This window comes from Trichoderma breve, chromosome 5 (genome assembly GCF_028502605.1).
Source record: "Trichoderma breve strain T069 chromosome 5, whole genome shotgun sequence".
Taxonomy (NCBI): domain Eukaryota; kingdom Fungi; phylum Ascomycota; class Sordariomycetes; order Hypocreales; family Hypocreaceae; genus Trichoderma; species Trichoderma breve.
The window spans coordinates 1,991,757-2,004,324 of NC_079236.1; the positions used below are offsets into that span (position 1 = coordinate 1,991,757).

The 12,568-nt window shown below is 46.5% G+C and overlaps 4 protein-coding genes across 4 annotated transcripts; 2 read left to right on the plus strand and 2 right to left on the minus strand.

The window, feature by feature from the left end:
- Positions 1 to 7: 7 nt before the first annotated feature.
- On the minus strand, positions 8 to 886 carry T069G_08282 (short chain dehydrogenase domain-containing protein; the record flags this gene model as incomplete). The annotated part of the gene is made up of 3 exons (XM_056175492.1): positions 8 to 97; positions 162 to 468; positions 543 to 886. 3 exons carry the CDS (start codon positions 884 to 886, stop codon positions 8 to 10), a joined length of 741 nt encoding a protein of 246 aa, XP_056026441.1.
- Positions 887 to 2,383: 1,497 nt separating this feature from the next.
- T069G_08283 (ankyrin repeats (3 copies) domain-containing protein) lies at positions 2,384 to 6,186 on the minus strand (the record flags this gene model as incomplete). Its single annotated transcript, XM_056175493.1, has 6 exons — positions 2,384 to 2,448; positions 2,500 to 4,298; positions 4,346 to 4,943; positions 5,016 to 5,126; positions 5,208 to 5,987; positions 6,048 to 6,186. The coding sequence occupies 6 exons, from the start codon at positions 6,184 to 6,186 to the stop codon at positions 2,384 to 2,386; spliced, it is 3,492 nt and encodes a 1,163-aa protein (XP_056026442.1).
- Positions 6,187 to 8,805: 2,619 nt separating this feature from the next.
- T069G_08284 (glycosyl hydrolase family 7 domain-containing protein) lies at positions 8,806 to 10,350 on the plus strand (the record flags this gene model as incomplete). Its single annotated transcript, XM_056175494.1, has 3 exons — positions 8,806 to 9,581; positions 9,648 to 10,267; positions 10,331 to 10,350. 3 exons carry the CDS (start codon positions 8,806 to 8,808, stop codon positions 10,348 to 10,350), a joined length of 1,416 nt encoding a protein of 471 aa, XP_056026443.1.
- Positions 10,351 to 11,790: 1,440 nt separating this feature from the next.
- Positions 11,791 to 12,469, plus strand: T069G_08285 (uncharacterized protein; the record flags this gene model as incomplete). Its single annotated transcript, XM_056175495.1, has 4 exons — positions 11,791 to 11,910; positions 11,965 to 12,174; positions 12,229 to 12,310; positions 12,363 to 12,469. The coding sequence occupies 4 exons, from the start codon at positions 11,791 to 11,793 to the stop codon at positions 12,467 to 12,469; spliced, it is 519 nt and encodes a 172-aa protein (XP_056026444.1).
- Positions 12,470 to 12,568: the final 99 nt, after the last annotated feature.

Below are 12,568 nucleotides of genomic sequence, written 5' to 3' on the forward strand. Positions count from 1 at the left end.
TAGTTATCTAAAATTTCTCCACGAATGGGCGGATATCCAGTTCTTGCGTGAAGGATGATCTGTGTTGTGTGTGTAAGTGCCAGTAGCTGTCGGCAATCTGCATGTCCTTTGTTAGCCATTTGTAGAAGTGGAACAGATAGAATGCTTGTCACAATACTTACAGCATCAGGGTTGATCTTGCCATCCTCTACACCATTGTTAACAACTCTGTCCTTGCCCCAGGGAGTGTCAATGCCGCCGTCAATGACTGCCAGGGCGACATGCACGCCCTTGGGGCCAAACTCGCGGGCTAGAGACTGGGTGATGGCACGCTGGGCGAACTTGCCAGCGGCAAAAGTGCTGAAGAAGGCGGAGCCGCGGAGGGAAGCGGTTGCGCCAGTGACGAGGAGAGATGGGGGGTGCGGGGAGGAATCAACGGCTGCGAGGAGGAGAGGGAGAGACTTTTGGGCGAAGTAGAAGAGGCCGTTGCTGTAAATCTTTGTCAGCGAGTGTGTTTCAACGGGACAAGAAATTGGGAAAAAGTAGGTCATGAAAAGACTCACGCAGCAGTGTCGAGGCTAAGATCCAGGTCGGATAGCTTCAGCTCCAAAAACGGCTTTCGGGCCATGCCGGCGCCGCCATTGTACACGGCGGCCGCGAGCTTGGAGCCCGGCAGCTCCTTTTCGATCTGGGCAAAGGCGGCGTCGACGGCGGCCGGGTCTGCGGCATCGGCCGTGATGCCGATTGCGGTGCCGCCGGCGGCTTTAATGTCGGACACGATGGACTCGTAGGAGGAAGGTTTGCGGGAGAGGAGGACGACGGCGTAGGACTGGGCGAAGCGGCGGGCGATGGAGGCGCCTGTGCCGGAACCGACGCCGGAGACGATGGCGAAGAAGGGGGGAGCCATGATGTGTGGTTTTTGTTTTTGGAGGAGATGAGGGGGAGATTGAGTGAAGTTGTTCAGTGAAGTGAGTGTGAAAGAAAGTTGATGTGGTATAAGTGAAAAGATTGACTGAGATGAAAGAGTGTTTATATAGACATTACGATGCTAGATCGACGAATTGCGTAAGACAGTCGCTCGCATTGTATCAACAACCGACATAGACGAAACAACAAGAAGACGCTGATAAATCCTCCTCCCCCATTTCCGCATACTGCGGTTTGTTCCGGATGGGGAGGGGACATACGTGATTGTGCCATCTGGCTTATAAAGCAACTATGCCTAGATGCAGGCATGTGGAGATGGAGGGGGTAAACTGGATTGGGAAAGATGGTGATGACGGGGCGGGTTTGGTGCGGGGTGGACGTTTTTGGCTCATCTGGAATCTTTTTTTTCCTTCTTCTTTTTCCGCTTTTATCTGACCCTGCGGAGTACAATTTGGGAGTGTTGAGTTTTGGGTTTCGTTTTTGTTTGTGAGGTGGTGTGATCACTAATTAATGTCCCGGCATATGATCCTGCAGCTCTCATCATCATTTAGCTCTGGGGTTACAATAGGACCAACTTGACCTCGAATGGCGTCATCAGATCTCGCAATGAAAACGCTCCGGTGGTGTACGAACGCATTGAAAGAAAAGCAGCGATTATTCATAACCAATTAGTCACCTAGCTAATTTTCGGGTGGATTCCGCTTCATCCGGGCCGGAGCCGAGGTTTGATGCGGCCCCACACGGCGCGGGAGCCTTTTTGGGGCCGGAGTAAGAATATGCGATGCAGTGTCACTATGTGTCACTATGCGCATGAGATGAGGCATTTGGTCATGCATATAATATGGGGGGACTCGTACGGAGTATAGTTGGACTCGAAAGTACCAGTTTCATCGCAATGATTTGCAGTACCTCTTCAATTACTGGTAGGTGGCTCAATGCTGCTGTCGAGGGTGGGAGTGACGAAGTGTCGGATCTGGATGAAGATGGAATACCTTTTTGAAGCAAACTGGTTTGACCCTATGGCACTGCTAATGTCGCCGGATCTAGCTGGCTTGTACAACTCTTTAAAACGGCCTATTTGCCCAACATCACTGCAAAGAAATTACGACACTGCCTTTATGTGTGTATCACTTGGGTTTATGAGCTGATCTCTTCATCAATCCTTAATATTTTTGTCTAGTTCTAGAATAAAGCTCGTACAATACGCCTGTTGCGACAGCCTATGTGATTATGCACAACCATATCTCTCTCGAGTTACAAGCTGAGAGAACCATTACATTGTGTTGAGAACTCACAAAGAGGCCAAAGGACATCAGAAAAAGCTGAAGGGTCTTATCATTTCTTATGATCTTCTGTTAATATGTTATCGTAAATAATGAATCTAGACCTAGATCAATCTTGGTCGGCTTGCAGCCGCTTCTCCAAAGCTACATGCCCGTCCTCCACTGCCTAGGGCAACAGTATGTAACCCCTACTATCATTCAATTGCAGTGAACTTTTTGACCAGTAGCTTTACAACTGCTTCATGCCCGTGTTTGGTTGCTAAAGATAGCGGCGTCCGATCCCGTTTATCCTTAGACTCAGCTTTCGCACCTTTCTCAAGTAGTAGTCCTACTACTGTTTCATGTCCGTTCTCTGCCGCTAAGGACAGCGGCGTCTGTTCGCCGTTATCTTTCGAATCTACCTCGGCACCCTGCTCAAGTAGCAGTTTTACTACTGTCTCGTGCCCATTCTTTGCCGCCCATGATAGCGGTGTCCGGCCGCTTCCTTGGACGTATATTTTCGGGATACAACGAGTTGAGTTATGGCTTCCTAGAGAATGAAAAGTGCCCGGAGAATGATAGTTCTCAAGAGAGTCATAGCTCCCTAAAGAATAGTAGTTCCTTGAAGAATGATAGTTTCCCGAATAATGATAATTCCTCGAAGAATGACTGTTCCATGAAGAGTAGTCGTTCCATGGAGAGTAATTCGTTGCTCTGCCCCTTCCCAAGTCAAGTAGTCCTCCGCCCTCCTCCTTGGCGTTTATGTTGACCTCGTTCCTCATAAGGAGCAGCTTTACCACAGCCTCGTGTCCGTTTTGCGCAGCTCGCATCAGCGGTGTCCACCCACAATGGTCCTTGGAGTCTGGATTGATTCTGTCCACCGCTAGCAGCAACTTCACCACTGTCTCATGTCCACCTGATGCGGCTTTCGACAATGCTGTATGTCCATCTATATCACAGCAATTCACCTCAATTTCCTTCCGTTCGAGCAGTAGCTTCACAACTCCCTCGTGGCCCTTGTTCGCAGCAATCCACAATGGCGTCCAATTGTATTCGTGTCTCGAGTTTACGTCGACATTCTTCGAAAGTAGCAGCTTCACCACTGCCTCGTGCCCATTCTCTGCTGCCAAAGACAACGGCGTCCAACCCTGCTTGTCCTTAAACTGTACTTTGGCGCCTTTCTCAAGTAGCAGTTGTACTACTGCTTCGTGCCCGTTTATTATTGCTGATAATAATGGCGTATTACCCCTGTCATCCTCAGACTCTAGCTCAGCACCATTCTCGAGTAGCAGCTCTACCACTTTCGAGTGGCCGTTCTTTGCCGCCAAGGACAATGGTGTCTGACTGTTAGTGTTCGTGGCATCAATTTCTACCCCATTTCGAAAGAGTGCCCTAGCCGCGTCCTCAACTCCAAAGTATGCCACTAGGTGAAGAGCTGTCATACGCCTTGGTACTCGTTGACTGTAATTTGAGCTTCGTGGGGGCACCATTAGCGCTTGACTCGCTGCTTCTATCTTTGCCTGCTGCTCTAGGAACTCCATGACTTCCTGGCATAATGTCAAAGCCTTGCGAGCATGGTGTCCCCAGTTGCGTGCTGCGTAGTTATAGAGATGATTCGATCGCAATCTCTCATTGAAGCTGTCGTCCGTTGGACAAAACCCACTCTCGAAGACACGGAATGACAGGTAGGTAACGCAGATTGTGGTAATGCTGACGTTTGCATTCGGGAACCAATGGCTTTGAGTCCGCTCAAAGTATTCCTGAGTTGTATAATGGACTAAGCGGATGATATTACTCTCTTCATCAACAGTAACTAATCCCGCGCATACAGAGACTAGGTCTTCAATCTCTGGGAGATTATCTTCGTCCAAGTCGGGTTTGCTTATTTCTACAGCAAGTGCATGCTGAAGCTCTAATGTAGTCAGTCGTCTTCTTGCACAGGTGATCCAAGATAGGACCTGTATTGCAAGCTCTCTCGAGCCCGTCTGTCCCTTGATTCGGTCCATCGCTGCGTCGTACGTTTCAGTATATACTTCAGATCCTGTGGGGAGGGCTTCTAAAGCTGTCCGGATAGCTTTTGGCGTCCATTTATTTTTCAGGGAATCAAGATGAAGCTTTGCGAGCAGAAACCTACAGATAGGTTAGCTTTTTCGCGAAGGGCAAGAGGAGCAACATACATTCCGTCAATCACTTTGACGATTTTGATCTTAATTTCTTCTTGTAGATCTGGCCTCTTTAAGGCACATCCTGGGAGTTCCGACATTTGACTATCAAGATATTTCTGCACATCCTCATCACTTGCAAGGATTTCAAGAGAAGGATATCCTTTGAAGGCCCTCTCTATGTCCGGGATTCTTCGTGAAGTTGCAAAGAAATTCGTTTTTGTTTTTGCCTGCAGGTTAAATATCTCCAAAAGTAGTGTCGAACGGCACTTGTTTGATGCTTGGCACTCATCAAGAGCGTCAACGATAATAAAGACTCTCGAAAATGTAGCCGCCACAGACTGTAGAGCCTTGGAGATTTCGTCTATTGACGGCCGCGTTTTCTTAGCTTTGTGTTGGTCATAGAGATCTTTTACGCCGCCTGGCAGAGAAGACTGGCCTTGGGCTAGTTGTTTAAGCAGACTTGCAAGTAGGTCGTAGGCCGTTTGGTCGCCTTTCTGTTGGAAGTTACAGTAGATGTAAGCAACCCCAATTGAGGTATCATTAGGGTATCTCTTGCAAAGGTCGTCCACCACAATTGATGTAAGAATGGTTTTCCCGGCTCCTGGAATTCCTGGGCAGAATAATGTCTGCATGTCGGTTTTTGACCAGGTAGAGTACTCTGTAGAATCCAGAAGCCATTGACCAGTTCCCGGTTGCCGCCTCTGTAGATTGTCACTCTGTTGAGGGCCATAGTCAATATGTGTAAGCCAGTTAAGAATTTTGGCGTCTTCTTTTCTATCCAGTTTAGACTCGACTTTTTCAACATAATTGTGAACTACAAACTTGTTAACAATATGCTGCTAACTCGGCAAAGGGGCACTGCATAATGACTAACCTCGAGAAAGAAGCTCTGTAAGCTTCTCCTCAGCTTCAACCTTATTGGGAGGGATCCGACATAAAAGGTCTTTAGCATATGCAGCTGCTGCCATCGCTGCATAGCCTTGCCACTCCTTATTCTTGTGCGTATCTGAGTAATCGCATATGCCCCGGATAACTAGGCACGGGAAATGATTCATCAACCCTGCCGCCTCCGTTTCAAAACACAGGACGTCCATTCCCGCCGCAATTCGATCTCGAACTAGTGCATCTTCCATTAACTGGTTTGCAGAAGCAATTAGGCCATAGTGAATTGCTGGATTGTCCTCCTCGTCTCCTCGCTCAAATTGTAATACCGAGTATAATACACCGTGAGCACAATCTGTGGTACAGCAAGCTTCGTGGGTGTTTTCAGATTTGAAAAGTCTGTCTGTCCTTGAGTCCGGGCGTTTATACTTCTTGACTAATCTCGGTTTCATCTCAAGTACGTTGTTAATCGCCTCTTCAAGTTGGTGGCCATCGATCTCATATTGTGCCTGAAGTCCACTAATTGCTGTTAACAGCACCGTTGGAGGCTGGCTTAAGAACCCTGTTGTGCAAAAGCTCTGGTTCTGTATTGTCTTGCCAAAGTCATATTGGAAAACGCCGCCCTTCCCATCTCGAGGTACACTGACCACGATGTCGCCGAGACGAATGTCGTGCTTTTGGCTTGGTACACCGCCACCGATACCAACCATCAGGCCGATCCTAACGTTTGGGAAGCTGTGTAGCATATCTCTAGCTACAATTGCAGCAGAAGCTATACCATATTCTCCACCAGGCAAAACGGCCATGACAACATTGTGTTTTCCAATCTTGCCTAGGGTGTAATCATTATTATCGTTCGGAGACACATATTCAGGCCTTTCGTGGTTTTCGTCAAGAAAAGCTTGCGCGGCAACGTACTCCGTGCTTATGGCACAGATCCAGCCAACTGTGTAGTCGTTAGGGTTTGACATGACTGCCAGCTAAGTCATTAGAGTGGTGGAAGGCGTGAGGCTCTCGATTCAGCTCGCGCTCCAATCAAGATTTTTATCAAGGATCTGGTGGCAAGACTTATCAAGGTATATCAAGTGCTCCGTGCCTCTCATATACGAAGAAAGGGTGAAGTCGTAGTAAAATCAAAATGTTGAACATAATATTTGAGAGAGAAAGGAACATGAGGCAGACTTTACTACAGCTTTCAGCCCGTTAGGCTGAAATGCGACGGATTTTGGGCACATTGGAGCCTAGTTGCAGCCAATCGGCGACATGAGCTGTCATATTCGCTTGGCTATCAAACGCGGCTCGAATAGGTCTTCTAGACATCGACAAATGAAACGAATCCAGTAGGATATTTACGAGGACCACCCCTAGATTTAAGATTACGAAGAAAAAATCTGATGTGAAGCTCAATTACAGCCGCAACGACAATAGTATAAGGAAGCAAAATATTGTTTGGAACCATTGACTATTTTTAACTGTATATCTAGGCTTTGGCATTTTTTACTACATTGGAAATAACGTCTATTTTGCTAGGTGCTCCTTGTAACTAGTCGAGCATGGTATAGCAAGGATGCGCATTGGCTGAGTGACCAACCTGGAGATGAGTAGTTACTACTATTAATGTCATCGCGCGAATTCTACCATAAGACCTTCAAGGAAGAGTATTAGGGTTACTTCACTCATTAAGTAGTTTAAACTAACGTAAAGGAGGAAACACTTTGACCTTCTTCGCAATTCTTTATGAGAATGTAGCAGGCGAACGGTCGGGATACACATGATAGAGTCCCCATATTGTCTTGTGCACCCATTCTAAAGTCAACGAATATTTGATATGAATACCTAGGGAAGTTTACTTCAAGTTTGAATACTCTGTAGAGAAGATCTAGTGGGAACCGTCTGATGGAGTGCCTTATGAGGAATTGCCGGTGCGGACAATGGTTACTACGAACAAGCATCGCGACACAGTAGATGTGCAATTGAATGTGGCAGAACGCTATCGTGAGACTTAGAAAATCGCAAAAAAAAGTAGAAACTCACGAATATTTTTCACCACTTGTGTCAGTACAGGGAGACATAGTTTCCTCAACTCAAGGTCGTCAAGTTCCTTCGAGATGCAATTAGAAAGAAGCACCCTTGCCCAATGTAGCAAGGTGTCTCTGGTGGTCCAAGTTGATGATGAACATGATGAAGATGGGAAACCCCATAGAGGTTATCTCAACTTTATCTCAACTTAATCACATCTGGCATCTCATTCTTCAAGCAGGTGGATCTCATTGGATCTTCCTGTGATGGGCCCATCGATTGCCAAGTCAACGACAGCTAATGTTTTGGTCCTTTTTGCCGTTTGTTATCATTCTGTCTTATGAGCTTGCTCCCAGAGGTTTGAAGAAGGCACGGTCATATGCTTTAAGGTAGTTGAGGCTATACGTGTCATGTTCGATCCTGCCTGGATCCTTTGTGGTGACTCAAGTTAGCACGGCTGTATATATTCAGATAGGTGCACTTTCTCAATATGGTTTAGGTATAAGTGTATGATCGGAGAATCCGATTGCATAGATTAGCCTGGTTAAGTACATGTAGGTTGGATCGATCGGACCGGCTGGGTTGATCGGGCCGGTCAGCCACGACGTTGAATGGCCCAGCTTGGCCAGCTGTTCGTCATCGACAAAGGAGCATCCGGTGGACGAGATATTATATATTCTCATTCGATTGTATTATTATAGTGAAAGTTGACTGTGCTTGGTTGATCAGTAGGTTTGATGGGATCTGTTGCGCCTAGATCGATTGTTTCGGGTCGTCGCAGCGTGACGGCTGCTACCATGATAATATGCGGCAGGCTTTATGAAAGATGGTGTTGGGTGTAAAAGACCTTGGCTAATATTTGTTTCAATATAAGAAACTCCTTACTTGGCAACTGCATGTAGAATCTAGCCAATCAGCCTAAATTATCTTATATAATAAGCCTAGCAAAAATGTATGAGCCCCTTGTCGTTTCTTTTTTTCCTTTTGCCTTTCCTTTTACCCGTCACTTGACTATCGCCAATATGAGTTTTGCCGAGATTGCTAAAGGTAACATAGGTTACAATACAGGTAAGCAAATGGTCGAAGTCAATCTAAATGGCTCTTGGCGATAGATGGAAGAATTGTAGGCCCCTCTTTAATTTCTTTATCTTCATAGTGCTAGCTTGCAGAACTGTACTACGGTAACATTTAGATGCCATTTCGATCCAAGTCTTCTGTATAGCCTTTTTATCAAACTAGCTGTTACAGTTTAATGACCCAAGCATATTATTTGTATATAACCTCTATACAACGGTAGCATTAGGGCTACAGAAAACGGCAAAACTGCCAAGATACCTTCGACCCAACCTATAGGGTCTTGGGGGTTATTACCACTTCTCATAGCCTAACAGCATGAAGACACTAGGAATTAGCAGCTTGTGGATTAGAACAGATGCAACGTGGTTTGTCGTTCAGGATCGCCGGCGCTGTGTAGAAAACATCTTAAAAGGGACCACAGATCCGTATCATTGTCGTGGAATCATTCCTATCAGGTCTCGCCAAAATCTCTCTTCTTGGCCCATAGTTTCAAAATGGCTCTCTCTGGTCCCTTCCCGCTAGCTACGGCTGCCCTTGTTGCATTTATTGCCCAGATTGTTGCTGGTCAGCAACCTGGAACCAGCACTCCCGAGGTCCATCCCAAGTTAACGACCTACAAGTGCACAAAATCTGGAGGATGTGTGGCTCAGGACACCTCAGTCGTCCTTGACTGGAACTATCGCTGGATGCACGACAAGAACTTCAACTCGTGCACTGTCAACGGCGGAGTAAATACCACTCTTTGCCCTGACGAAGCGACTTGTGGTGCCAACTGCTTCATCGAGGGTGTTGACTACGCTGCCTCTGGTGTCACGGTCTCAGGTAATTCTCTCACCATGAATCAGTACATGCCCAGCAGCTCTGGCGGATATAGCAGTGTATCTCCGCGACTCTATCTCCTTGGATCTGATGGAGACTATGAGTTGCTTCAGCTGAATGGTCAGGAGCTGAGCTTCGATGTCGACCTCTCAACTCTGCCCTGTGGAGAGAATGGCGCCCTTTACCTCTCCGAAATGGCTGCAAATGGTGGTGCCAACCAGTACAACACAGCTGGCGCCAACTACGGAAGCGGTTATTGTGATGCCCAGTGCCCCGTCCAGACCTGGAAGAATGGTACCCTCAACACTAACCATTCAGGCTACTGTTGCAACGAGATGGATATCCTTGAAGCCAACTCGAGAGCCAATGCATTCACTCCTCACTCTTGCACGGCCACTGCTTGCGATGCTAGCGGTTGCGGCTTCAACCCCTACGCAAACGGATTCCAACGGTGAGTTTATTCTTTTCTAATGACGCTGGCAAACCCGAGTAAAGCTGATATCAATGCTTCGCCTAGCTACTGGGGCCCTGGGTTCACGCTTGATACCTCCAAGGTCTTCACCATCATTACACAGTTCAACACAGACAATGGTTTGCCTTCCGGTAACCTTGTGAGCATTACACGCAAGTATAGACAGAATGGCGTTGAAGTCCCGAGTGCTCAATCTGGTGGCGACACTATTTCTTCTTGTTCGTCTGCTTCAGCCTACGGTGGTCTCACAACCATGGGCAGGGCTCTGGCAAACGGCATGGTCTTGGTATTCAGCATCTGGAACGATAACGGTGGAAACATGAACTGGCTGGATAGCGGCAATGCCGGTCCCTGCAGCAGCACGGAGGGCAACCCGTCCAACATTGTCGCCAACAACCCGGGCACTCATGTCATCTTCTCCAACATCCGATGGGGAGATATTGGTTCAACCACTGGCTCAACCGGCGGTAACCCTCCTCCCAGCACATCTAGAACCTCCACCACGCCTCCTCCCAGCACGACCCTGAGAACTTCCACTTCAAGCAGGACGACTACCTCGAGTGCTGCAGGCTGCACTCAAACCCATTGGGGCCAGTGTGGCGGTAACGGATATACCGGCTGCAAGATTTGCACAGCAGGCACAACTTGCCAGTATAGCAACGATTGTTAGTACTTCCATTACCAGTTCGCTGCAAAGCATGTTTCAAATTCTAACCGCAGGAATATAGACTACTCGCAATGCCTATAGACACGACTTGGTCGTATAGAAGGCCGCCTTCAGTCGCCAGTGTACGCTCCGATACAGTGAGCCTATGTGCTGCATGATTATGTAAATAATTTTGAGAGAATCTTTCTCGAACATAAAATTAGACACTTGAATGTCAAATAACAAAAGACTTTGAACTACCTACAAGAAAGAAGAGTCCTGCAGTATCCCGATCTCCCGCTTCATAAGTCACACATGCTCGTGTAGCAAGACTAGTTTCATTGGACCAGTTACGAGCTGGAGAAACAGATGTATACTATCATTGAATAGAAGTTTTGTTTTAATTCTGGCCATCCGCTGGGACTTATATATCTACGTCAATGTAAAGAAGCTGGTGGCTGACAGTAATATGTACTACAACTCCCACCTCTATAACCAGCCTCTACACTAAAATCTCAGTTCTAACGGGCCGTGTTTTAACACAAATACACCATGAATATAGTAGTACTCAGCTAGTAACCGAAAGGTAAAAGGCGCTATATATGGGACTTTAACATGCTGTGCTATACAAGGTGCAGGGGAATTAAACTATGTATACTATTGATGTTTATTGGTTTTTAGCCAGCCACTCTCTTCCAGTCCAGGCCTAATGCAAGACCAATTGCCCAGACGGGCCGTTAGTGTGTTGAGAGGCCCCTACAGTTGCTCATGCAAGCGGAATCGAGGCCGTTCCAGCGGGACGGGTGGACTAAGCTATTGGCTCAGCCCCGGACTTATCCAGCTTATGGAGGCACTATTAACAAGAATAACCCAAGCAGCTGTAAATACATGCAATTGCTTCCATCTTGCAGATCTCAGATACCATCTTATCCTTGCTTACTATAGGTCAGTCTAATGACTGGGTCCTCAGCTTGCCACAAGGACTCAGCTCAATGACTGCAGCCAGTCGCAATACAATATTGACAATATTGCAATGCACTCACCAAAAGATTGTCATTACTATTAATTAACCGTGCATATCAAATATTCGCACATATAAGTCACTGATTTATCTACCCTTCTTCAACCGTTTAAACTGGAAACTTTTGCAGCTCTAATATTGTTAGCCCTTTCACACTTCTTCTCCTTCTACTCACCCGAAATTATACAATATGGCTCTGCCCTCTTCTGCTCCACTCTACAAAGATGTCTTCGGAAAGACTGGTGAGATCGGTGACCTCGTTCAAAACTTTGACTTCAGCAAGGTACATCAATACCAGATAGATCATTCTACCAAATATCTTCCGCTCACGTCACTGCTCAGATAAATCCTACTGAATCAAATTCCAATGGATTTCTTCACATTGACCTGGCTCCATCATTTGGAAAATTAAACAAGGAGTCGCTTCAGGTATTGGACGACCACCTGAAAATTATGATCGCTGGGAACTTGAAATTTCTGGGAAGGGTACCCGAAAGAGCTGGAATGCTGTTTTGGGCAACATGATGCAGAATGATTTGCTCGAGCCTCGTGATGGAGGGGTCTTCCGTGCCGATAAGTTCAAGGGGAGTATTAATGGTTTCAAGTTCGACGGCTCACCTGACGCCAGCATTGTGAGAGAGGTACGCACTCGTGTTAATAAGATGCCGTTATGCTCAGGCTAATGTTTTGAGTAGGTTCAAGCGTGGTTTAACAATCTCATCTCAGATGATGATGTCCTTAATAGCACCAAGATCGATGTGGAAGTAATAGCAAAGATTGTTGCTCAGATCGGTGCTATCCTTGAAAACTTCGAAACGTTCTTTGCTAAAAACGAGTATCATGAGCAAGCATTAATTGACATTGGTGTGCTCCGATTTCCCGATGTTGATCAGCCGTATTTCAAGGTCAGTCAAAAAATATAATTAGAGAGCGTCAGACTGATTAATATGTTGGTATAGGTCTATCGCATTAAGCTGGCTGCTTGGTCCGACTCCTCCTGTAACCTAATACACCAGGAAGATACGAACGGTATCACTGGAGGTAAGCGTGCAAACTATCTTATATAATAGACACTTACTAATTGGATATCTAGAATTTAACAGCAGGGTGTTCCAACCCCGTGCCAGTATTATTGAGCATTTAACTTCTGCAACTTTTCAGAAGGCTGCTGCTACTGCTGATGCTCTCTTTGATGACTAGATATTAATTGGAATAATTATTGCGAGTATAGATTGTATATTGTCTGTTAACCTCTCTAAGTACATGAGAAATCCCGTAAATGTGCTGCTCTAAATTATC